This window comes from Adiantum capillus-veneris, chromosome 9 (genome assembly GCF_014529385.1).
Source record: "Adiantum capillus-veneris isolate H3 chromosome 9, ASM1452938v2, whole genome shotgun sequence".
NCBI classification, from domain to species: Eukaryota; Viridiplantae; Streptophyta; class Polypodiopsida; order Polypodiales; family Pteridaceae; genus Adiantum; species Adiantum capillus-veneris.
Genome location: NC_140939.1, coordinates 36,968,647 through 36,996,059, shown reverse-complemented (window position 1 = coordinate 36,996,059; position 27,413 = coordinate 36,968,647). Strand labels below are relative to the sequence as shown.

Genomic DNA, 27,413 nt, shown 5'->3' with positions numbered 1-27,413 from the left:
TCATCAGACAGTTTGAAGTCGCCTTTACCAATGGGCACTTCACAGAAAGATCCAAATTACGCCATGTGGGGATGCACCTCAAGAAAACGGCAAGTAATTGGTGGTTAGCCAAGATTTTGGAAGGTTCTCAGGCCAGAACTTGGGAGCATAGTTACATGGGACGGCGGGTCGGGGTTGGGAACGGGGTCGGGAACGGGGTCGAGACGGCAAAAGTCAGGAAACGGGGACGGGGGTCGGAACGGCAAAAAAAAAAAAAAGAGTTTTTTGGGCATTTTTTGACCTACACACATGCCACACACATAGAGCATCACTTTGACCATAAATTTACACTAAATAGACCAAAGAACACGAGTCATATAGGCTGAAATGTGCTAATAAAACATCGATGATCGATGGATACAAAATGAGAAGTGCATGCCACAAGGGCTCAAGAGTCAAAAAGCCTAAAGGACTTAGGACAAGCCTGAGGCCTCAAGGATAACAAAAAGTACAAAGGGCTATGTAGTAGGTAGAGTCATAGACTCAAGAGTCTAGACTCGAGAGTCGAGTGATCAATGATCATCAAACTCAAGAAGTGCTCGCCTGCTGAATCTCCACATCGTCGTCGTAGTCGAGGTCGTCAGCAACGTATGAGGGCTCCGGCTCGGGAGGCTCGCATTGAGGCTCGAAATCCTCCTCTAGCTCCTCCAAAAGAGTATTGGCCATAGATGGATTCTCTTGTGCCATCTCCCACTCAATGAAAGGATCTGCCTTGTGTGTGATGCTCTTGGCAAGCATGCGCAAGTTAGCGCTCACAAAGACCAAATCATTGGCCCTCTGAACGCCAAGGCGATTCCTCTTCTTAGAGGCAATGTGGTCGTACACACTCCATAGTTGCTCCAAGCAACTAGTGGTACATGCTTGGCTAAGGACACGAACAGCCAAGCGCTGCAAATGTGGGCCATCTCCTCCATAGTCCTCCCACCACAAAACCGAGCCAATCTTGTTGCGATCAAGCTGTGCATCTACACATCCATAGGAGCCCTTCTTTTGCCTGTAGTTGAGTAGCTCGTCTCTAATCTTGCGCCTAATGTCACTGCTAGGCTCAAGGAGCTCCAATGCAAGCCGCCATCCTTTGCTCACCTCCTTGTCGGTCTCTTGACGCCTTCCTTGAAACTCAGGGTCAAGCACATAAGCTGCCGCATGAAGTGGAGAGTAGTATCCATTCCACCTCGACTCACACAAGCCATGAATCTCCGCATACTGAACAGGGTCAGGCACAAGCTTCTCAAGTGCCTCTATCATCCGATCCATGGCTTCGTAGACTTTGCCAATGCATGGCTGCAAGCCATCCACCACTCGAAGTAGGTGTAGAATAGGCTTGACCATGGCGTCAAGAGTCTTTACCTCCTCCCACCAAGCGGCCGACGTTTCAATCCTATTGCTGATGTAGACTCCGGCATGGCCTGGAACTCATCACTGAGAAAGAGGCCCCTTAAGGCTCCGCCACATGTAGACAAGCGGCCTAGCATAAGCCAATTGAATGCAAATCTTGTCTCTGAATATTTGAGCAAAGACAACTGGCTCCTCTTTGAGAATTCATGGCGCACTTTTTGATGGTTGAGCACAAAGGAGACAATTCGAGAGGCGTCACCAATGGTGGGTGAAATCCATGACAAGTTCCCTATGTCCTTGAGGAGGTTATTGAGGCAATGCGCCATGCAAAATGTGACATGGATGCTGGGATACATGCCCTCAATGATAGCTCTGGCTGCCCTATTTGACGCCTCTCCATCTGCAACCATACAAAGGACATTCTCCGGGCCGGTGATCTCTATGGTGCTTGTCCACTCCGCAGCAAGCATCTCGGCGGCCTTGCCACTATCGGATGCATCATGTGACTCCACAAAGTACATCTCCCCCCGAGAGTAGGCCACCACCCCGTGGATGGACCGCTTGCGGGTGTCGCTCCATCCATCTACAAGAAGAGAGACGCCATTGGTCTCCCACAAATCCTTTGTTGCTTGGGCCGCTTGCTCCACGGCAAGCTTCTCTTTGTCAAGAAGGGTGGTGCGAAGCCTCTCCGATGAAGGTGGCACATAAGAGGAACCATATTCCCCTATTTTCGTAACCATGGTTCGAAAGTATGGAGACCTATCCACACAAAATAGAGCATGTTGCGTTAGTATGGAGAGTCGAGAAATTATAACCCATTATGAATACAAAATGGAAGATTGCAATGTGCATATGCCAAGGGAAACTCACCGCGAAGCATGGAAGGCAATGTGGTCGTGGAAGAAGAATCGGGCAACCGACCTATCTACCTCTTCCTTCAATTTAGGATTCCAATTTTCGTTGAGAGTGGTTTGGCGATGCGGAAGGGAAGAGGACGGTGTAGATCCATGGCTCTTGAAGGTTCGAGAGATGTCGTCAAGGTTGGCTTCCCTTTGCTCTCGCGGTGTCGCCGTGGCGGAGGGATCAACGGCAACAAAACGGCCCCTCTTGGCCGCTTCCGCAACCTCATACACCGTGAGTTTCTCAAGAAGATCCAACCTCTTCTCGGGAGCTACATGAGGGCAAAACTTCACCTCGTGACCGGGTTCATGAAGAAGATGGGCTCGCACTTTGTTTGAACCACCCGTTCTCTTGTATGGACATAGCTTGCACGTCCATGGTCTTGCACCGCCACCTTTGCCACGCGAGCTAAAGTCGACTTCATCCCACCACGACCACGTTTGCACGGCGGGCCTCCTTCGAGAAGAAGCGGCTTGAGAAGTGGAGTTGGCTTGAGATGACATGATGGTGGAGAGACTCGAGAGAGTAGAGCTTAGAAGTTAGAAGGGTTAGAGGAGAGCTTGTGTGGAGAGAGTAAAGGAGAGCTTCAAAGTGGGTAGAAGAGGGAGAGGAGAGCTTCAAAGTTCAAACTTGAGCCTTGAGCTTGAGGGAAATGGAATGAGCTTGAGCCTTGAGCTTGAGGGAAATGGAATGAGCATTGAGCATTGAGACTATGAGTATTAAGAGGCCCAAGGGAGCCTTTTATAGCCTCCCAAGGGCCAAGGCTTAAAAAATATGGCAGTTGGGGCTGCACAGAGCCGTTGCAAACGGTCAAAAACGGTCACTTTTTTGAATCCGACCCCGGCCGACCCCTGTCGTACTCGTCCGGTCCGTCCCCTCTGCGACCCGCCCGTGCGGCCCGTTTTCCGTCCGTCCCTCGGCGTTCCCAGCCGTTCCCGGCCCGGTTACGGCCGTTCCCCGACCCTAGGGCCCGTCCCCCCCGTCCCCTGTAACTATGCTTGGGAGAGCTTCAAATCTGAATTTTATGAACAATTTCTTTCACCTGACTTCGAGCAGGACATACGAAAGGAATGTGACTGGCTTGCCCAGAAGGAACATGAAAGAGTAACGACTTATGTGGACAAGTATTGGTCGGTGCTTCTGAAGGTCACTCCCTTCATGAAGATTGCCGACGAGGAAAAGAAACGAAAGTTCGAAGCGGGTCTCCAACCGCAGCTTCGAAAGAGTATGAAGGTGTATCCGCATGATACTCTTCAGAGGATGATGGAGTCAGCAATCATTGCTGAGGATTTGCACTCAACTGGGACGCCCAGAAAAAATTGGAGCATAGCACTTACCGTGCAAGACAAAGAGGGGTCTACGATGACCAAGGGGGCCAAGGAAGAAAACGTCCTCCATCTAGGGACGATGATCATTCTAAGAAGCCAGAGGGCATTGGCAAGCGAACTAAGTATCTTTCTCCTACTCAACTTCAAACTTTCAGAGAGGAAGGAAGATGCTTCTACTGTGGCGAGAAAGGACATATGAAACCGGATTGCCCGCTAAAGCAGCAACGGCAGGAACAAGCCTCTACGAGGCAAGAGAAAGCAAGGAAGGAACCTGCACCGCCAAGCTCGAACTCGATTCGAGATGTTCAAGGAAACACAGAAACGGAGAAAGGGAAGCGTCAACTTCTGAAGGGCTATGGGTCTTTGAACAACCAGCGAGTACTGATTCTTTATGATCCAGGATCCACGGATAACTTCATCTCCCTGGATACTGCGGAACGTTTGTGCCTCACACCGGCTCAGCTTGGCACACCGGTTACATCCGGATCGGCATTCGAGGGGTTGACAACCAATGCAACTCCCGTGCAAGGAGAGCTCAATCTTCGGATTGGCGAGTACAAGGACCGCGAATCATTTTTGATGGCACCCATCGAGGGATGTGATATCATCTTGGGTATGCCATGGCACTTCCACATGACACCTATTCCCGATTATGTGGAAAAGACCCTCACTTTTGATCATGGGGGTAAGAAAATAAAGATTCATGCTGATGTAGGAGATTGGCAGTTCCCAATTGTAAGCCATATCTCCATTAAGAAAGAAATGAAGAAGTGTGTTTTTGCTTACTTGATTTTTGCACGTGAGACGGATAAAACTAGTAGGGACTCTCTCTCTAGTCTGGAAATTAAGCGTCTTCAATTTATTGAAAAGTACAAAGATTGTTTTACGGAAACACTTCCTGATGAACTCCCTCCGGTTTGCCCGGGAGATCACCGCATAGATCTCATATCGGGTAGCTCGCCTCCCAATCAACCCCCTTATCGGGTGAGTCTTGCTCAGCAAGAGGAAATTTTGAAGCAAGTCAACGAGCTTCTAGAGAAAGGGTTAGTACGGCCAAGTGCTTCACCCTACTGCTCTCCAGTTCTACTGGTGAGAAGAAAGATGGCACGTTTCGAATGTGCATAGACTACAGGTCTTTAAACAAGATCACGATCAACTATCGCTTTCCGATCCCTCGGATTGATGATATACTTGATAAGTTGCAGGGTGCAAGTGTCTTTAGTCGCATAGACTTAAAGAGTGGGTATCATCAGATACGGATCGCCCCTGAGGATGTCCATAAGATTGCTTTCTGCACAACCTTTGGACTATATGAATTTTTGGTAATGCCTTTCGGCTTGACCAATGCTCCTGCGACGTTCAAATCGCATGATGGACCGCATTTTCAGCCCGTATCGAGCTTTTACGGGAGTATTCTTTGATGACATACTCATCTTCTCTAAGTCAGAAGAGGAACATCGGAAGCCCTTGGACTTAGTGTTTCAAGAATTGCGAAAGCATGAGTTGCATGTGAATGCAAAGAAGAGCGAGTTCTTTCTCTCAGAGATACACTATCTCGGCCATATAGTTTCTCACAATCAAGTGAGTATGGATCCTGCCAAGATCCAAGGGGTAGAAGATTGGCCTATTCCCACTACGTTACATGATGTACGTAGCTTCCTGGGATTATGTTCGTATTATCGAAGGTTTGTCCGAGGATTTGCTCATGTAACAGGACCACTTCATGACTTGACAAAGAAGAAGATTCCTTTCAGATGGGGATCGAGACAACAAGGAGCTTTTGATCGGCTCAAGTACTTGCTAAGCCATGGACCTATTCTGGTAGTGCCTGACTTAAGGAAACCATTTGAGGTTCACTGCGATGCTTCAGGCGATTGCATCGGAGCAGTGTTAAACCAAGAAGGCCATGCAGTGGCCTACGAAAGCAGACGGCTTAAGGATGCAGAGTTGCATGCATCAATCTATGAAAAGGAACTCACTGCTGTGATTCACGCCTTATCCAACTGGAAGCACTATCTTCTAGGAGCGGATTTTGTGATCAAGACTGATCACCAGAGTTTGCGGTATTTTCTTACGCAAAGGAAACTTTCTGAGAAACAGATGAGATGGGCAAACTTTTTGTCTATGTTTCACTTCCGGATCCTTCACATGGTTGGGAGTAAGAATGTGGTCGCGGACGCATTGTCTAGGCGGCCAAGGGTGAACGCTATCACTTCGGTGTATCACCAAGAATTAGAAGCACTACCGGATTTGTATCCGAATGACCCAGACTTCTCCACCATTTGGGGAAAGCTACATCGTGGAGAGAATGAGTTTCCCTATTCCATTCGGGACGGTTATCTCTACCATCATCAGGCAATATGTGTGGCGGAACCATTAAGAAAGAAGATCATGGATGAAGCACATGCTTCGCCTTATGCGGGTCATCGGGGTATTCTCCCTACAACCTTAGCAATGGAAAGATATTTCTTTTGGCCTAACCTTAAAGCAGACATTGATAAGTATGTCAGGGAATGCCCGGTTTGCCAAAAAGTGAAGGATGATCGGCATAAGACGCCTAGGTTGCTACAACCATTGCCCGTGCCTAATGAACCTTGGGAAAGTATTGCCATGGACTTTATCATGGACCTCCCTAGAACTCAGACTGGAAATGACGCGATCTGGACCATTGTGGACAGGTTTAGCAAGCAAGCACACTTTATACCAGTCAAGAAAATGATCAAAGCAGATCATATGGCCAAGGTCTTCCTAGCATAGATCTTTAAGCATGATGGAACGCCTAAGTCTATTGTGAGTGATAGAGATCCTCGCATGATAGGAAATTTTTGGCGTGCCTTGATAGATAATCTTGGTACAAAGCTGAATTTTTCATCTGCCTACCATCCTCAAACGGACGGGCAAAGTGAGATAGCCAATTCCACAGTATTGGATATGTTAAAAGCTTTTGTGTCAGAGCGGCAATCTGACTGGGAGAAATATTTGCCTCTTGTCGAGTATGCGTATAACAATATCATACACTCATCGACGGGGAAAGCACCTTTTGAGATTCTCTATGGTAAGCCTTTGGTGCCACCCATCCTTTTAACTAAGGATAAGATCTTTGCAGCAAATGAATTTGTCCGGGACTTGGACACAGCCTACGGGCAAGTTAGGAGAGCTATTCTACGCTCTCAGAAAAAGCATAAGAAAGCTGCAGACAAGCACAAGAGGAATCTCGACTTAACAGTCGGACAGTTAGTCTTACTCAAGTTTGAGAAGGCAAGACTTAAGAAACAAGTGTCTCATAAGGGGAAGGTGGTAAAACTTTCTACCCGTTACTATTGGCCGTTTAAGATCACTGAGCGAGTGAATTATGTCACCTTCCGATTAGAGCTACCGCCTAATTGGAGGATCCATAATGCTTTCCATGTCAGTTTACTCCGGTCGTATGTGGGGCCGCCTCCGAGCCAGCCTAGTGCTGAGGAACCTCCTGAGGTTGAGGAAACAGAAGAAATACTCCAACCGGAGCAGATAGTAAGTCATCAGGAGCGGTCTCTCAAATCCGGAAAGATAACACGGAAGTATTTGGTTAAGTTTAAGAACTATTCGAATCTAGATGCTCAATGGATTACGCAGGAGGAATTAGCAGCTTATCCCGAGATACTGGAGGTATATGTCCAAGCACTACAGTTGATGTCAACTGTTTAGAAGCCAGAGGGATGTTGCTAATTGGACTATTTTCTTATTTTTAATGATTAATCTCTTTTTTAGGATATTTTATTGTGTGCACTAAGAACTGTTAAAAGATTGTAGCTACAGGAACTGCTATTTAGAACGGACAACTCTGATGTGTCATTTGATGGGTGACGGTAAACATCGCAAAGGAGTTTCCGTAAGTTCGGTGGAAAGGGCCGGGTTACGAGTGCCCCTGATGTGTCACATGATGGGTGACGGGTGCATCAGTAAGGGGGCATCCCGTAGGCTAAGGAGGAAATCCGAACTGAGTAAGAAAATACGCGTAAGAACGCAAGCACAAGAATAAAGATGGGTTCAATGAAGCTTTTTACGAAAAGCAGGAACAATCGCAGGAGGGCAGATGTTTTCTCGCGAGGAGTCTGTGTCTGCATTGCATCTGTGCCGTGTCCTGCACTTGGGGACGCTTGGAATGTGTTCGTGTAGCATTGTTTTCATTAACTAAGTGAGTTTATAAAGTTTGAACATGTTCACACTTTATTTTATTAAGTGGCCGGTCACTTTTAAGTGACCAATCCTTTATTAATCAAATAAAGCAAGTCCCTCTAAAAAGCCAACGTTAAAAACCTACGCATGGATTGAAAACAGCGCACCCTCTCTCCTCTCTCTAGAAAGCGCCAGAACCAGCGATTCTTCTCTGTCCTCTCTCTAGGGCGCCAGGACTCTGCTTTTTCGGCTGCTATTCCCGCTGGGTGTCAGAGCCTATAAAAGGGCAGCAAGCGTTCAGTTTCTAAGAAGGCCGGGAGCAGCAAAAAGTGCTAGCGCTGGGATTCTGGAGCAGAGGTTGGCGACGGAAACGGCAAGTGTTCGTGTGACGACTGAGTACGGAGGTCGCTTTTCCGAGCAAGGAGCGACAGGTATAAGGTGTTGATACGCATTGAGAATTATTGCTTTGTGTGGTTTGTTTTGCAGGAATCTCCCGTCTTATGTCTAAGTCCCTTACGGGAAAGTACGGCTTTACGCCTAAGTCCCTTACGGGAAAGTACGACTTCGTGCCTAAGTCCCTTACGGGAAGGAACGGCTTTGTGTCCAAGCCCTTTACGGGAAAGCACGACCTTCGGGTCTAAGATTACAGAATGGAGGGGTTTCCTCGGGTTCTTGTGCTTGTATAAAAATTCTCCCTGAATAAAGAATACTCTTAACTGGGGGGGGGGGGGGGGGGGGACCAACCCATCTTCTGGTCCCCAATACTGTGTCGATCTTCTCTCTTCTCTCCCTTTTGCAAAGTATTTTATTTTTTAGATTTCTAAGTGCTCCTGTATGCTCCCGTTTTGTGACAAACCCTAACCCTAACCCTGATTTGCTGACGTGGCGAGTTGGCACGTGGCGTGCTGTACGGCAGTGTGACATGAACGTTTCTTGGTTTCGGTCGTTTCGGGGTTTCGAGGTTTTGAAACGTTTCGTTTCATAGCGTCAAAAACATGAAACAGGTTTCATAAACGACATTAAATTATATATTAATAAAATATGATAAATATGTATACAATGTAGCACACGACTCTAGACTTTAATGTGAGAGAGAGAGAGAGAGAGAGAGAGAGAGAGAGAGAGAGAGAGAGAGAGAGAGAGAGAGAGAGAGAGAGAGAGAGAGAGAGAGAGAGAGACGTGCTCAGTGCTCACTGCTTAAAAGTGACTTCAAGCAAGCACGATCAAAGAGATGTGCAGTATTGATGAAAGTTAAAACACAGCCACTAGTTTCATGAATCATAACTGATGCATCATTGATTCATTTAGCAAAGTACTTCTATTGAACAAAGTTCAAACTTAATTCAATGTCACAAACCATAAGTTTTAGGGACCACAATCATTTGTTAACTGGAGCTAGACCTCAAACTTTAATGAAAAACCAATGCATAAAACCGAAGCCTAAAATCAAAACGAGCAATGAAACCACATCAAAATGTGTCTAGACTCCATAATAGCAATCTTGACCAATGAAAAATGAGTTCTAATACATAAGCCATCCAACATAATAGCTACTCGCTAACTATCTAGTATAAAGTTATCACTAGGATCATGTAGAATTTGAGTCTGAAGTCGCATCCAACTCAGTGTGACCATTGGAAGAAGAAGTACCACTCTCAGCAGATGGCATCATCTCTCTCATAACAATTGAGTCTCTAGTAGGTCGACCACGACGGCCTCCACGAGACCCTATAGACCTAACATGTGAAGATGGACCAACGTCTGCACCAATGGTAGTGGTCTTAGAAGCCAGTTGCAAAGCACGAGCTTGAGCTCGTGTGACACGTCTAAATCGTGATTGCTCCTCTTGAAGAAAATCGTAAGCAAGATCCTCATCACTTCGCCTCTGAATGAAAGTAAAATCAATCGCTTCTCCTCGTGCCAATCCACGTTCCAAGTTTGCTATGAGAGAGGCATCCATATCCTTCACTTTCCATTGCAAGACCCCTTCTCCATTGCTATCCTTGAGCCTCAATCTTTCAAGCAACCTCAAGTTGGCATTGACATACACCAACTCATCAAGCTGAGAGGTACTCATTCTACAAATTTATAAAAGACTTAGTTAGCTCTAAGCTAAGGACATGACTCATAGCAAATAAGCAATGTAGAACGTAAACAAAATAAAGCACCTGTTTCTCTTTCTTGTGTGAATGTCTGCACAAATGCTCCAAATACACTCTGCAGCCCCACTTGTGCACTCTTGAGAGAGAGTGCGTAATGCAAGCTTTTGAAGAGTAGGCGTGAGTCTTCCATTTATCTCCCACCCTGACACTGCTTGCTGTTTGCTCTCCTCTTTCAAAGCAATAGGACGAGCAAAGTAATCCCTGTCACAAAGTGATGACGTGGCGGACAGCAGAAACCCTAATTCCTGCCAGAAATCCTAAAATTCTTGCAAACCCTAATTTTTGCCAAAAACCCTAAATTCTGGAAATTGCGGAGGCGGATTATTATTATTATTATTTTTGTGGAAAATGATGAGCGACGCGAATTTTGCTTTTGCTTTTTTTTATAAAAAAAGAGAAAAGACTCTCTAAGAGAGAGAGAGAATTGATGCTTTTGATTTTAAAAGCTTTTGGGGCTCTGCTTTTGGGCATCCCTTGTAACCTTTAAATTAGTGGTGAGGGCCTCACTTCTCAGAGCATCCGGACGCAGAGTCTGAGAGTGAAACCCTAACCGCTCTCTTGTACTTTGATGATTGATTAATATAAAAAGAAATACCGAAAGGGGCGCCAGTCTTTGGGGCCAATATCTCTAGGCACGGAACTCCGCCGGGCCAGTGCAAATCTATTGTGATCTGTGAATTGTTTTGAAGTGGTTATTTGGTGCTGTCGCGGTTGATTCTTGACTTGGAGTGTCCAAGTTTGTTACAGTGGTATCAGAGCACGGCTGATTTCTCTTCTACGGGAAATCCGATCCCTGAATTTTTTTCCGCGGCACCTATGGCTTCAGGCAATGACCAGTCGACTCCCTCTGCATCTGGAGATGCGGGCTGGGATCACAACGAAGATTCAGGCAGAGAGTATGGCCCGCCTTGGCCTACTTAGGCGGAGCGGCGAGAGATAGAGCGTCGCCAGTTGATCAGCGATGCAACAAAGATGATGCTCAATTTTGCCAAGGACCCGAAGATGGCAAAATATATGAACCAGACCTCTTTGGAAGAGGTACAGATGGAGTGGCAGAGAACCACAACACCACTCCCGAAACCCGCTCTCAAGAAACCTTCTGCCTCCAAGAAATATACGGAGAAAGAACTGGAGAACGTGGTTGATGCACGGATTGCTCAGCTTTTTGACACGCAAAAGAAAGCCAAAAAGCACGGCAAAAAGCAGAAGAAAGGCACTGACTTCCCGGGATATTTGGGTTGTCGGTCGACATTTGACAAGGCAAAGAAATTGAAGAAGCGCGTCAAGTTTGAAGACCTACCCAGTTCTTCTTCTTCTTCTTCTGACAGTTCTTCTAGCTTCTCGGATTCGCGAAGAAGACAGAAAAGGTAAAAAGCGAAGCAAGAAGCAACGCTTTGGAAAGGGCAAGAAAAAGGCAAAGAAGGTTACATCTTGCCCAGAGACTGACAGTTCTACTGAGGACTCGTCTATAGACAGCTCAGATTCCGATGACGGAAAGTTTTATGCGAACAAGAAGAATTTTTACAAAGCCAACCAGTATGACTTTCTCGAAGATAAAAGCAAGAAAGTCCGAGAGTTTAAGGAAGGTGGCCACTCGATCAAGTTTGATACTTTTCAGGATACTCAGATGCTTCGAAGGCTTTGTCTTTTATACAGCAGTTTGACATCGCTTTCGCGGGAGGACGCTATTCAGAGCATCTGGACGCAGAGTCTGAGAGTGAAACCCTAACCGCTCTCTTGTACTTTGATGATTGATTAATATAAAAAGAAATACCAAAAGGGGCGCCAGTCTTTGGGGCCAATATCTCTAGGCACGGAACTCCGCCGGGCCAGTGCAAATCTATTGTGATCTGTGAATTGTTTTGAAGTGGTTATTTGGTGCTGTCGCGGTTGATTCTTGGCTGGCAATCTGAGATTGCCAATTCAGTGATTTTAGATTTATTGAAGTCTTCTATCTCGCATCAGAAGACTCAATGGGAAAAAAACTTACCTTTGGTGGAATTTGCCTATAGTAACACGATATACTCTTCGACGGGGAAGACGCCATGTGAGATTGTTGAAAGTGCTGCGAAGGTTCCATCCTTCCTGAGCACGAAAGATTAGAAATTTGAAGCGGATGAATATTCGTGAGACTTGGATACGGTCTTTTGCCAAGGTTCGCGAAACTTTGCAGGAGTCTCAAGAACGACAGAAAAAGGCAGCGGATCGCCGTCGTCGCGACTGGAAACTGAAGGAGGATGATTGGGTGTTCTTACTTTTGAGAAGGCACGTCTAAGAAAGAAAAAGGGAAAGGAGAGGCTTTTTCCAAAGCTTAGTATGTGATACGGACCTTTCCAGATTACTGAAAAGATAAATGAAGTCTCCTTCCGATTGAAACTGCCAGATACTTGGAGGATTCACAATGCATTGCATGTGAGTCTCTTGAAACCCTGTTAAGGGTGATGTGCCTGATGATGGGGAGCCTGATGAGCAACCCAAAGTGCAAGAAAACGAGGAGATCCTTGTTCCTGAACAGATTTTGGCACATAATGATACGAAGAAAGGTAAAGTCTGAAGGCGGTTCTTGGTTAAGTTCAAGAACTTTCCTGCATTTGATGCGAAGTGGATGGAGGAGGAGGACCTAGCAGATACTCCTCGGTTTGTGAAACTTTACCTCGATGTTTTGGTTTAGCATAGTCTACTCCAAAAGGAACCCAGAACTCAGCTTGGCCGAATATCTGGTGCAGTGGGATGCACAAGAGGGGAGTTACTCCGCTCCCTTGTCAACAGATGCCTCGATTTTGATACTAAAGTCACTGATGTCTCTTTGAGCTTCAGGGATACTGAGAGCTGACAGTATTCTGCTCGATGACTTTATGAAATGGACTTCCTGATTATGATACTGATTTGTTCTTGACTTCTTGTGAGTGCAGGAACTGATAGCCGAAATGACTGCAGCATTTTGGTCTGATTGATCTCGAATAGACATGGTTGCAATAGGGGTTAGTCAATCGGACATCGATGAGGTCCCGATTGGACCTAGATGTGATTGCTAGCTACATTGTCGATAAATCATGGTCTAAGATCCGAATGAATGTTGAATGTCATGTGATGTCCTGTGATGTCGTGTGATGTGACTGTCGATTTTGTACATGTGCTAGATGTGCGTTCCTAGTACGTAGGTACTAACAGTCAGTGTCTGCTAAGACGGTTTATGGCTTTTGTCAGTTTTGCAGGCGTAATCGCGGTCGATTACAATGCTTTCAAGAGGGGGGTATGTCACAAAGTGATGACGTGGCGGATAGCAGAAACCCTAATTTCTGCCAGAAACCCTAAAATTCTTGCAAACCCTAATTTTTGCCAAAAACCCTAAATTCTAGAAATCGCGGAGGCGGATTATTATTATTATTATTATTATTATTTTTGTGGAAAATGATGAGCGACGCGAATTTTGCTTTTGCTTTTTTTTATAAAAAAAGAGAAAAGACTCTCTAAGAGAGAGAGAGAACTGATGCTTTTGATTTTAAAAGCTTTTGGGGCTCTGCTTTTGGGCATCCCTTGTAACCTTTAAATTAGTGGTGAGAGCCTCACTTCTCAGAGCATCTGGACGCAGAGTCTGAGAGTGAAACCCTAACCGCTCTCTTGTACTTTGATGATTGATTAATATAAAAAGAAATACCGAAAGGGGCGCCAGTCTTTGGGGCCAATATCTCTAGGCACGGAACTCCGCCGGGCCAGTGCAAATCTATTGTGATCTGTGAATTGTTTTGAAGTGGTTATTTGGTGCTGTCGCGGTTGATTCTTGACTTGGAGTGTCCAAGTTTGTTACAATCCCTATCTTGGGAGAACAAAATGGACTCTTCCTCAATGCTATAAGAATCGACATACATCACTTTAGAATCATGAGCCACAATTTTAGACAATTTAACTTTGAGTCTACTAATTTTTACATTGAACAATCATCAGTAGCCACATTTTCGATGTAGCTAGTCCATGCTTGAATAAGCTTGCGATCATTCCAGTGCTCAAGCTTTTTGTAAAGGGGATGAAGCATGTATGCAACTATATGAATTGGTTTGTGAAACCAATCAAAGCGCTGATTCCAAAGCCTAACAAATTCATCCCTCCTGCAAGATTCAAGAAAATCAATTACATTTAAATGTATTGACAAGTATGCACATTCATCAGGTAAAGAGGTTGTGGTTCTTGAATTTACCTGTCTAGTGAAAGGACTGCACATGTAGTCATGCAACGGCCCAAACGTTGCATTTAGTGATAAACCAAACTCATGGTCGCTCCCTCATGATCAAACAATCACAGTATAAAGTATAAAGGGGCCATCGCTTGCTTGATGGCCTCCGCCTCATCCCAAAAGGTTTTTGATAGAATGTGGTTAGTAGTTACTCATGGTAATGGCTTTTGTCTTTTTGCTTCCACTCCAATTGTCCCACTCTACACTGCATACAAGGCGTCGGAGGACATCTTTTGCTTGTACCAATCTACAATTCAAATCCAATTATTAGGATGAAGATTCAAACTTCAAACCAAAGTAAATACAAGTATCGTGTATGTAGAGTATGAGTAAAATATTACCTTTGAAGTACAAGAAAGAGATAACCAAATCTCGTCTTGGCAGGCTTAACTAGTTCATATTGACATACAATACGAAAGAGAGCCAATGCTTGAGGTCTCTTTGTAATGAATGTAATTATGAACATAGCCTTCTCCAAGACAGGCAACACCCATGGAAGTTGTGCAATATCCTCACATAGTAAGTCGAGGGAGTGTGATGCACAAGGTGTCCAAACAATGTGAGGGTATGCCACCTCTATCATCCTTCCCATAGATGCACAATTTGAGCCATTGTCAGTTATTATTGTACTACATTCTTGGGGCCAACCTCCTCAATAGCACGTCGAATATGCTCAAATATCCAATCACCTGTGATGCGCAAACCTGGCAAAGAGGCATCGATGACACGCAATAAAGTAGTACCCGCACAACTAGACACCAGTATGTTGATCATATGCCTACGTTTCTGAAATTTAAACAAATTTGAGCTAGTCAAGACTCAAACTTGATAGTGGATTCAAGTGGAAAAAAGAATGGACAAAAAAATCTGATTTTGCATAAAATAACTTACTACATCGCTCCAGCCATCTGATATGATCGAGCACCCATAGCGTTGCCAACATGCCTGCAAACCCTCCAATTCCTTCTTAATATATGCCACTTGACTCTTCAAGTGAGTTGTCCGCAATGCTTCTGCATTGACGGGACGTAATCCTGTGGTTGCGGCGGCAACTAAGCTATTGTAGAATCGTTGATATGCTGGTGCACGGGCAATTCTAAATGCAAGATTGCATTGGTAAAAAAATTGATGCTTTGCAATCTCTGCTTCTTTCTTGAGCTTGGGTGCATATCGAGATGATAATGTCGATTGCAAATGTGGAGAAATGTGTTGCTTTGTCTTCTTGCTAGCATGAGCATGTATTTGTGAGGAAGAAAGAATCTGAGGAAATGACCTTGACTCACCCACATGTGAAGATGCTCCAGGTGTGCTCGAACATCCTTCGTCATGACCACCCGAGCTGGCATCGACTGTGGGAGGTACACAGTGCCCACGGGTTTTGAGTGGAAGTCCGAAGCATACCACACGCAGGCTGAGCGTGCACCCAATTCGTCCGGAATTGTCCCCAAATTTGCGTTCGATAATTTCGTTGGAGTCTGAATTCGCAAGCGGTAGCAATACGCACTTCGCTACGGGCAGCGTTGGGTTTTTGGAAAAAAAGCCCCAATTTTAAACGTTTCATAAAAAATGCCTGTCCGTTTCATGCGTTTCGGCAAAACGTTTCATAGGTTTCGGGGTTTCATCTGCATGAAACGCGTTTTTATGTCACATTGCTGTACGGACATTAGTGTGATTTACGGAAAGCTGTGTAGTTTTTTGGTGTTGCTTTTTTCTACGCAAATTGCTTAGAAAGAGAGAGAGAGAACCCTCTTTGCTTTATTTTAGCAAGAGAGAGAAAGAGAAAGCCTCTCTGCTTTATTTATCAAAAGGAAGAGAGAGGAAGAACTTTTGCTTTATTTTCAAAGCTTTTACTTGAAGCTTTTGATTTCAGCTTTTGGGACTCTGCTTTTAGCAACCCTTGTAACTTTAAATATGTGAGCAGGCCTCTCACAACTCGTAGCATTTGGACGCAGAGTCTGAGTGTGAGCGCCTGCCCGCACTCTTGTACTTTGAACTTAGATTAATATAAAAAGAAATACCGAAAGGGGCGCCAGTCTTTGGGGCCAATATCTCTAGGCATGGAACTCCGTTGGGCCAGTGTCGAATAAAATTGTAAACTGTGAATTGTTTTGAAGTGATTATTTGGTGCTGTCGTGGTAGATTCTCGACTTGGAGTGTCCAAGTCTGCTACAGTGGTATCAGAGCACGACCGATTTCTCTTCTACGAGAAATCCAATCCCAAATTTCTTCCGCGGCATCTATGGCTTCAGGCAAGGATCAATCGACTCTCCGCATCCGGAGATGCGGAAAGGGATCACAACGAAGATTCTGGCAAGGAGTATGGCCCGCCTTGGCCTACTCAAGCGGAGCGTCGAGAGATGGAGCGTCGTCAATTGATCGGCGATGCAACAAAGATGATGCTCAATTTTGTGAAGGACCCAAAATTTGCAAAACTATATGAGTGAGACTTCTTTCCTTGAAGTGCACGCGCAATGGCAAAAAACCACAACACCACCCCCAAAATCCGGGCTCAAGAAACCTTCTGCTCACAAGAAATATACAGAGAAAGAATTAGAAGAGGTGGTTGATGCACGAATTGCTTAGCTTTTTGACGCGCAGAACAAAGCTAAAAAAAAAAAGCACGTCAAAAAGCAGAAGAAAGGCATTGACTTCTTGGGCTATTTGGGTCGTCTGTCGACATTTCAAAAGGCAAAGAAATAGAAGAAGCGTGTTCGATTTGAAGGAGTACCCAGTTCTTCTTTTTTTCTTCTTCTTTTGACAATTCTTGTAGCTCATCTGATTCGAGCGAAGAAGACCGAAAAGGCTAAATGTGAAGCAAGAAGCAACGCTTCGGAAAGGGCAAGAGAAAGGCAAAGAAGTCTGAATCTCGCCCCGTGAGTGACAGTTCTACTGAGGACTCGTCTACAGACAGTTCGAACTCTGATGATAGCAACTTTTATGCAAAGAAGAATAATTTTTATAAAGCCAACCAATATGACTTTCTGGAAGACAAAAGCAAGAAAATCCGAGAGTTTAAGGAAGGTGGACAGTCAATTAAATTTGACACTTTTTCTGGTTATAGAGATGCTTCGAAGGCTTTGTCTTTTGTACAACAATTTGACATCGCTTTCGCGGGAGGTCGTTAAGAGCACTCTAAGATTTGGAGAGTTGCCTCTTACTTTAAGGGGAATGCTCGAACTTGGTGGTCCACGCTTCTATTAAGTAAGATTACGCCAGTTAAATGGCTGAAATTCAAGAGGCTTTTTATTTCTTCTTGGCTGACTTTAGAGTATGAATGCGATATACGAACTCCTTGGAACCATCTTCGAATGCCAAGAAGGATACAATGGACGCTTATTGCGAGAGATTCTGGAGCTCTTTTCTACCCGCCTCTTCATTTAAGAAGATCTTGTTCAAGGAGCAGATTGAGCGGTTTACCTTGGGTCTAACTACAGAGGTCCCAGATCACTGCTTAGAACAGAAGTCAGCTTCCATTCAGGAGTTGATGAGTCATGCGAAATGGGGTTTTGCCATTCACTCTGGCAATTTGACCTACCCTACCGATGAGATCATGACACAAAGAGCTGAACAAACTTCGACAAATGAAAGTAGAAAGAGAAAGAGCAACTCATAAAAGAAAGATGCACGACCCAGGCTTACTCCTCAGGAGCGAGCTCGCTTCATCAAGGAGGGGAAGTGCTTTGAATGCGGGGAAACTGGGCATCTCTCCGCGGTGCCCTAACACGGCACCGAATGAACAGGATGAAGAAAGGCCAGAAAGTTCTAAAGCAGCTGAGAGACGTGGCAGAAAAGGCAGATTAAAAGCAGAACTGGTACCACATTGCGTGGGGCCTGAACCGAATCAAATGAATGAAAGTACAAACTTTGCCGCTTTTGGGGCAAAGTGAAAGATCAGGGAGCTCTTTTGAAGGAGCCAAGGCCAACTTCTTTTCACTTGGAATTGGCGGCTCGATTTGGAATTACGCTCGATAGGCTGAGCCATAGGCGGAGGTAGTTCGAGCGGCATCCGAATGGGATATTGCCATTACACCGAGCATTGGTAAACTTCGTTTGCAATGACAGGGGTTTTTAGGACACGAGGAGTTTTACGTATTTGCCTTGGAAGGTTGTGACATTCTACTCGAAATCCCTTGGTACCACAACAACAACGCCGTGGTTGACTACTGGGTTGAGAAAGCGACTTTGACAAATGAAGGCTCAGAGATTGTACTTAATGAACTTCAGTTTCTTTACTCATTTTTTTTGGGAGAGTGCTGAACGATGAATAAAAGTCGAATATGTTTTGACCTGAACAAAAGAACGCCAAGATTTTCTCCACGCTCATGTCGAGTGCTTTCAGAGGGCCTGCCAGGCGAGTTAGGCGAGTTACCATCCGCTTGTCCTACTATTGATATGATACCTGGAAGCACACCACCGAACCAGACACCTTATCGTGTGAGCCGAGCCTAGAACGAAGAGATTATGAACCAAGTGAAAGACCTCTTGGAAAAGGGTCTTGTCCAGTCTAGTATTTCACTGTATTGTTCTCCTGTGTTGTTGGTTTTGAACAAAGATGGATCTTGGAGAATGTGCATCGATTATAGAGCTCTCAACAAAATCACCATCAAGAACAGATTTTCGATTCCTAGGATCGATGATATACTCGACAGAGTACAGGGATCCTCGTGCTTTAGCATTGATTTGAAGAGTGGATATCATCAGATCAAAATCGCGTTGGGAGATGTCTACAAGATAGCTTTTTGGACGACTTTTGGGTTATTTGAGTTTTTGGTGATGCCTTTTGGCTTAACCAATGCTCGTGCGACATTTAACGGATGATGGACATGATTTTTCGATAATACAGGTTGTTTGGTGACACTTTCTTTGACGATATCATTGTTCTCTCCAAGAATGAGGTAGAACATAGAGATCATTTGCTTCAGGTCTTTCAGGCATTATGAGATCACAAGTTAGTGATTAATGCGAAGAAAAGTGAATTTTTCCTACCAGAGATGCACTTTTTGGGACACATTGTCTCAACAGCAAGAGTGCAAATGGATCCGGCCAAGATAGAGACTGGCCGTGATTGGCCCGAATTGAAGAATGCCCATGAAGTTAGAAGCTTCTTGGGATTGTGTTCGTACTACATGCGGTTCATTCGGAAGTTTGCAGAGGTTGCTTCCCCTCTGCGTATCTTGACATAGAAAGGAGTCCCTTTCTCGTGGGGACCCATAGAGGTGACTGCCTTTCAGCCTTTGAAAGAGAAATTGACTACGGGATCAGTTTTGACTCTGTCGGACTTGCAGAAGTCGTTTGAAGTATATTGTGATACTTGTGGTCGTAGTCTGGATGTGGTCTTAATGCAAGAAGGCGAATGTTATTGCTTACGAGAGCCGATTGTTTTCAAGGCCGAAATTGACAGTAAAGATATGTGAGAAAGAGCTTTTGATGGCTATCCAAGCTCTTTTACAGTGGTGACATTACCTACTCAGAGCCGATTTTACAGTTTTTCACAGATGATGGGAGTTTCTGCTACTTGTCATGGAAGCAGCTATTGGAAAAGCATATGTGGTGGGCAAACATCTTGTCACAGTTTACTTCCGGATTGTCCATGTGCAAGGACAGAAGAAATTGGTTGCAAATACTTTGTCCCGATAGCTGTTGGTTCTGGCTATTTCCGCGATACATCATAGGAACTTCGAGGATATGGTCGGTTAGTACGCCACATAACAGATTTTGCAGATGTATTCAGTTGAATAGAGAAAGGGGAGATAGTAGCGGACTATTCCATTTGGGATGGCTACTAGATGAGGAAAACCATGTGTGTTACACAACCGTTGAGGGAAAAGGTTCTTATCGAATGTCGCTGTCTACCTTTTACGGGTCACCACGTCACCTTGAAAGGGGTAGAGAGATATGTCTTTTGGCCGAGACTCAAGAAGAATGTGGACGAGTTTGTGCACAGTTGCTTGGTATGCTAGAAGGTCAAGTTTGACACACGCATAAAGCACAAGGATTGTTACAGCCTTTTTACCCATATCCACCCGCCTTGGGAAAGTATTGCAATGGATTTCATCTCCCGAGATCACAGCGTGGGCACGATTGTTTATTGCCCAGGCCTTCAGTTTACATTGCATGTTTGAGACGATTGTCTCCGACAGGACCCTAGGTTCACGAGTTTGTTTTGGACGGCTATTTGAGAGAACATAGGCACGCGGTTGCAGTTCTCGTCATCGTTCCACCCGCAGACTGATAGGCAATCAGAAATTGCTAATTCAGTGGTACTGGCTTTGTTGAAGTCTTCTTGGTTGGATGAGAAGATTACTTGGGAAAGGTTTTTACCTTTGGTGGAATATGCCTACAGAAACACGATTAACTCTTTGATGGGGAAGGTGCCATTTCAGATTCTTGAATTTGCTACGAAGGTTTCTTCCTTCCTTAGCATGAAAGATAAGATTTTTCTTTGAAGTCGACCTGTTCACGAGGGACTTGGTCTGGAAGGCTTTGCATAAATTTTGGGAAAGACAGAAAAAGGAAGTAGATCGGCATTGTTGTGATTTGAAATTGAAGGAGAATGAATGGGTGCTCTTACATTATGGGAGGGCACTCTCGAGAAAGAAAAAAAAGGGAAAGGAGCTGCTTCTTTGAAAGCTTAGCATGAGATAGTTTGGACCTTTCCTGATTTTCCGAAAAGATAAATGATATCTCCTTTGGACTGAAGCTGCCAGAATACGTGGAGGATTCACAATGTTTTTCATGTGAGTCTCTTAAAGTCTTTTGAAGGCGGTGTGCCCAATGATGGGAAGCTAGATGTGCAAGCAGAATTGGACGAAAACGAGTAGATACTCATCCCAGAACAGAAATTGTCATAGAAAGAAAGAAAGAAGGTAAAGCGAATTGACGGTTCTTGGTTAAATTCAAGACCTACTTCGCAATGGATGCGAAGCAAATGGAGGAGGAAGACCTAGCAGATACTTCTCGGAATGTGAATCTTTACCTTGAAGCTTTTGGTTTAGCATAGTCTATCCCAAACGGGACCCAGAATTCAGCTTGGCCGGAGATCTAGTGCAGTGGGTTTGCACAAGAGGGGAGTTACTTTGTTCCTTTGTCAACAGATGCCTCGATTTTTGAATGCTAGAGTCGCTGATGTCTCTTTGAGCTTCGGGGATACTGAGAGCTGAGAGCTGACAGTATTCTACTAGATGACTTTATGAAATGGAATTCCAGAATATGAAAATGATCTGTTTCTTGATTTGTTTGTAAGTGCAGGAACTGATAGACGAAATGATTGTAGCATTTTGGTCTAATTGATCTCGAATAGACATTGTTGCAATAAGGGTTAGTCAATCGGGCATCAATGAGATCCAGACTGGATCTAGATGCGATTGCTAGCTACATTGGTCTAAGATCCGAATGAATGTTGAATGTCATGTAATCTCTTGTGATGTCTAGTGATGTCCTGTGATGTGACTGTCAATTGGTACATGTGCTAGATGTGCGTTCCTAGTACGTAGGTACTAACAGTCAGTGTCTGCTAAGACGGTTTATGGCTTCTGTCTGTTTTGCAGGCCTAATCGAGGGGGATTACAATGTTTTCAAGAGGGGGGTACGTCACAAAGTGATGACGTGGATGCTAGAAACCCTAATTCTGTTGAAACCCTAACCCTAAAACCAAAAACCCTAATTCTGCTAAAAACCTAACCCTAAAATCAAAAACCCCAATTCTGTTGATCCCTAACCCTAAAATCAAAAACCCTAATTTTGCCCTAACCCTAATCCTAACCCTAAACCTAACCCTAACCCTAACCCTAACCCTAACCCTAACCCTAACCCTGATTTGCTGACATGGTGGGCTGACACGTGGCCTGTTGTTCAGACATCAGCGTGATTTACGGAAAGCTGGGCAACTTTTTGGCGTTGCTTTTTCTACGCAAATTGTTGAGAAAGAGAGGAGAACCCTCTTTGCTTTATTTTAGCAAGAGAGAGAGAAAGAGAAAGCCTCTTTGCTTTATTTATTAAAAGAAAGAGAGAGGAAGAACTTTTGCTTTATTTTCAAAGCTTTTACTTGAAGCTTTTGATTTCAGCTTTTGGGGCTTTGCTTTTAGTAACCCTTGTAACTTTAAATATGTGATCAGGCCTCTCACAACTCAGGCCTCTCACAACTCAGAGCATCTGGACGCAGAGTCTGAGTGTGAGCGCCTACTCACACTCTTGTACTTTGAACTTAGATCAATATAAAAAGAAATACCGAATGGGGCGCCAATCTTTGGGGCCAATATCTCTAGGCACGGAACTCCGCCGGGCCAGTGTCGAATAAAATTGTGAACTGTGAATTGTCTTGAAGTGATTATTTGGTGCTGTCGTGGTAGATTCTTGACTTGGAGTGTCCAAGTTTGTTAGAGAATATTCAGTGGTTGGCACATCACAATGCAACACAAATGCTCACATATGCATGTTACAAGACATAGAAACATAAAGTCGCCGATAAACACTCCTTCCGCATAGCCTAACAAGGTTCGGGTCAGGAGATATTCAACGACTCCCTCATCACTCCTCCCGCATAACCTAAAAAGGTCTTGATCGGGAGATATAGAGGCCTTTAACAAACAAACACCACCCCAGACCGCAGCCTCGCAGCCTGCGTCGTTTGGAGGTGCTGTGAGGAATTACTGCTCAGACTTCTTAACACTCCTCCCGCATAACCATCCAGGTCCGGGCCAAGAGTAACAACAACAATATTTTTTAAGCATACAACCAAACGCTCCCCAGACATCCCGTCTGCGTGGTTTGGAGGTTTTCTAGCATGCAACGAAACGCTCCCCAGATATCCCGTCTGCGTCGTTCGTAGGTTCAAACAAACCAAAACAACATTTCTTACCACTCCACCCGGGAGTAAAATCACCAATCATTGATACCAATATTAAAACCTCAGTCAAACAATTCAAATGGGCACCAAGACAGGTTCAAAATAGATATCATCCATTTCAAACAAATTTCAAAAAGGATCACCAAACAAGTTCTCAAATAGAACTTAAATTAAAAAAGCAATCTCGACATTAGTTGAGCTCGAAAAGTCGATGGACTTTCCATCCTGAAACCTGCACCAAAAATTAGGGTTAGGTTCCTTCCATAAGGTTGTAGCGGACCGCAACATGATCTACAAACTCTTGAATAGTCAAAACAAGCCTCGACAAGCAATGTTCCTATGGCAGTGATGGTAGTCCCAAGCCATAGTAATCACATCAGACCTCCAAGGTCATCAGCTCGTGAAGAGACATCTACTGCGAGATGTCGATAAATTTCAAGTTATAATCTTCTACGGTTTCCATGGCAAGCATTTCAGGATACCCCACTCTGCCAGAAGTTTAACATTAAAGGAAGATATCATAAACCATATAACTTCGGGCAAAAATTTTCTTGAAAGCTTGCCAAGTCCTTGGAGTGTGCGGCTTGGTAGCTATAGACATCAACATCTGCATGGCACTGCTTTTGAGAAAAACAGTGACTTGAAACAAATCTTAATTCCTTGTCTTGCAAGTGGTCTTTATGGCTTATGCCTTGTAAGACATGACCGGTGAAGACGGGAGTGCACCCGATGTAAGTCCGGGGTCGGGACTCGAAGATACTCCAATTAAGATTCCAATAGACTTTGGAAGTGCCATCTTTCTCTCTTTCCTCTTTGGTAGGACCGGTATGCTTTGAGAAAAGCACACACGTGATGCTTTGATACCACTGCCACAAGATTCCAATAGACTTTGGAAGTGCCATCTTTCCCTGTCTCCTCTTTGGTAGGACTGGTATGCTTGATGCTCTGATACCACTGTCACAAGACGGGCACCACGTGCCAATAGAAAAGAACAGACTTTTAGCACTTCAGTAACAAGTGAAATTGAAAGAGAGAGAGCACACGCGACACGGAGTGGCGGAATTCCACCCTAGAGAGTATTGGCCCCAAACCTTGGCGCCCCTTTCGGTAATTCTTTATATTGCATCATCAAAATACAAGCCGGTACTCCATCCTCTGCACCTTCGTCCAGAAGCATGATCGAGAATGAGCCCATGGCCTCATATTTAAAGGCTCTAGGCCCAAAAGCAATTTACATGAAAAGCCTTCAAACTCAAAAGCATTTGGTCCAAAAGCGATGCCCAAAAGCTGCCAACGTAAATCACGGAAATCCAGACAACTGCCACGTCAGCAGTTAGCACAAAACGCGGAAGTCTGTAGTTTGCCACATCATCATGTCAGTGCAAAATCTGGGTTTTCCATACAGTTGCCACGTCATCAGACCAACGCAGATTGCAGAGATCTGTACAGTTGCTGCCACGTCATCAGCTTCACGCAACGTTCTCTGTGTGTGTGGTTCTTGCTTTATTTATATGCCTTTATGTCACTTGGGCCCCATCGGATGGGGTCCCATAAGTTGGTAGGACTTATTCTGTTGTTGTTGCTAGTTCTTCTTAGGGTTTAGGCCCCTCGGCCGTGATCTGAAGGTTGGCTCTACTCTTCAGTGACTTGACACGTAGCAGTTTGTGACAATGTCTACCATTACCACTGCTTTTGTGTTGTTCCTCTTTCCTCTTCTTTTTGAAATTAGCTTCATGCGTGAGCTCCTTTTGCAGATCTTAAATCCTCCCTCTGTCGTCAGGGACAGAATGTGACTCTGAATGCTTACTTTTGTGTGTCTCCTTGTCTATAGTCTTGCTTTTAGGGAGAAGAACAGTGTGAATGCTGGTGACCAAACTTTTGACGAAGTACTCAGGAAACTCAGGGCCGTTCTCTTTGAGTCTGTAGGAGCATGGAATGCTGGTAGACAGGCAGAGGGCTGGCAGGGGAGCATGGGCTGAGATGACGCATCTATATATATAGCTTCTCCAGCATCAGGAAAGCCAGCGTACTGGTGGCAGTCAACGCAGGCGATCAATACTAGCAGTCATCATAGGTGATCGAAAAAAAGCAGGCAGCTAGGAATGTTGGATTAAAGTTCCAATTGAATGGTTAGGATGAAGCCAAGAGCCGCGTGGCTCAACCCCCTGGCCTTGTTTTGGAAAAGTACAATAGGCTCACCAAGTACTAGTGAGAGAGGAGAGCATGGGGGCCACATGCAAGCGGGTGGTGGGAGTTCAGGGTAAATAAATCTTTTTTGTTTCTTTTCGTGATTTGCACATAGCCTCTCATGTGTGGAGAAATTAATGCTAGAAATTGTCACATGGATGCTTTGTATGTCGATGTAGTTTATGGATGGATGTTCGGTGGTTCTTTCTCCTATTTGTATGCATTTGTGTCTTAAGGATCTCCTTAGGAGCTGGCCACTTACCACCTAGAGCTAGTAAGTCGATTACATTATTATATTGAGTAGTTTGTTGCTATACTCCAAACATATCGAAAGTCTTTGGTACCTTGTACTAGATTTAAGAAGCTGAATGAAAGATAATCTGCAGAAATTATGGATGGAAGCAGCAAGTAGGCAAGAAAAGAAACGGAAACAGGTTCTTCATTTCACATACAAACAAATACCCTTATGAGTGGGGGAGAGCAATCAACATGAAGAAATTTTTTGAGCAAAATCAAGAGACCACTCCATGGCAGTACAACAGACTTACTCAAGTAGAAACAAACAACATAAAACAACATACCATCAAATGAACAAGAGGGGGGGTTACCATCAAATGAACAAGAGGGATACAATCGTTATAAAGAGTATTGTAGTGCAGTTTTTAACTGTGGCATTTGAAAGTATTTATGACAGAAGTTTACCCTTTATGCAGCCTGGTGAGACAGAGATGCAGAGTGTGGATGCTCGCCCTTCTGATGCAGTGAACTTGGCAGTCAGATGCAAAGTAGGGTTTCTTGTTTGTGGGCGAGCAGAATATAATAATGTGGCCATGATGGGTCAGATTTTTTAATTTATCGGCTTTGCAGGTACCCATTTTTGTGCACAAGGACATCATATTGACTGATGCAGTGATACCTATTGTCGCTCAACGCCAAGCAACAGATGTAGCTTCAAATTCCAGATCTGGTCATGATTTGGACATGTGGGTTTTACACTTTTGATGTGGAATCAATGGAAGTGCTTTTTTATTGCTTTCCCATAACTCATGGAGAATCATGGTTGCATTGCAGTCCAAGAAGTGGGAAAGATCTACTCTCTGAGGAACTGACCCTCGTGAAGAATATGCTTCTTGCGGTTGTTGAAGAGCGGTATTTTGATGCAGGTTGGGACTAAATGCCTATTTATTAGAAGCTTTAGGCTGTTTTTTCATTAAGTTTCTGAATACTTGGTGGTGTTTTGAAGCTCGTTGGAGGGACGAATTGAGGAGCTTTCGCTCTGAGAGATCCCGGGTAAGCTTGATTTTGATACTCTTTGACCATAGTAGTATCTAGGGAGCTTTAATCCAAGGTCTTTTTTTTTTGTGTGGAATGCAGTGACAAAAAGCCTAGATATGTTGTGAAAGGCTAGGTCAACAGCTCATTGCTGCCATTATTCAACCCCATTCTGGACCTAGAGGATAGCCGTTATCAAGTGTACATATGTACAGTCTATTGTCGATTGAATCGGTGTAAATATGTATAAAGCCCTTTTTGGGGGTCTTGTAAGCTGTAAGATATTTAATTGATGGAATTAATTCCTGGGACATAGTATGATTGTATCAGAGGGTGTAAATTTTCTAGGCATTTTCTTCATGGGACGTGCATAGATTGTCCACTACCCTCAATTGATTTAAAAGGAAAGGTATATTTTCTTCAATGTTATGTTGATCACCTCTTCAACAACGTGAAGCGACTCGTTTGCCTACATAAAATGGTGTGCTTGATTTGTTGAAAGTAGCTGAAGCCTATCAATACACTCAGGAATGTGTGAAAGCGAGAAGGAAATGGAGAGTTTGGATTTGTGAATACAATCATTGTGCATGCCTTGAATGCAGGGATCCGTACTGAAGCTCTCAGACCCTCTCTACCCCCTCGGTATTCTAACATTGTAATGGACACTTTTCTCATATTTTTTCCTACTTGTAAAGTGTGAAGTATAGGGAGAAAAAATCTAATGTTGTAAAAGAGGATAAATTTTTTATCATCTAAGAATAAGGGTAATCCATGGCTTCAAAAAATTTGAAAGGTATTCCTAATTCAAATATTCTCTTAACAACACAAACGATGCTCTAGTCTATAGCATGTAGCAATGGGCAATGACAAAGCATGTTGATTTGCAATAGTATCATTTGGTACAACAGAGAGAGAGAGAGAGAGAGAGAGAGAGAGAGAGAGAGAGAGAGAGAGAG

General features: G+C 44.3%; 1 protein-coding gene across 1 annotated transcript in view; it reads left to right on the top strand.

Moving 5' to 3' along the window:
• The window catches only part of LOC147450353 (bifunctional nuclease 1-like), a 33,966-nt gene extending 7,198 nt beyond the window's left edge, over window positions 1-26,768 (top strand). The window contains exons 6-10 of the mRNA XM_086519592.1: window positions 25,899-25,970; window positions 26,053-26,168; window positions 26,257-26,348; window positions 26,429-26,475; window positions 26,560-26,768. Of these exons, the coding sequence (XP_086375718.1) occupies window positions 25,899-25,970; window positions 26,053-26,168; window positions 26,257-26,348; window positions 26,429-26,475; window positions 26,560-26,562 (330 nt within the window). The 3' untranslated portion in view covers window positions 26,563-26,768. The remainder of the gene's footprint in view (window positions 1-25,898; window positions 25,971-26,052; window positions 26,169-26,256; window positions 26,349-26,428; window positions 26,476-26,559) is intronic.
• Window positions 26,769-27,413: the final 645 nt, after the last annotated feature.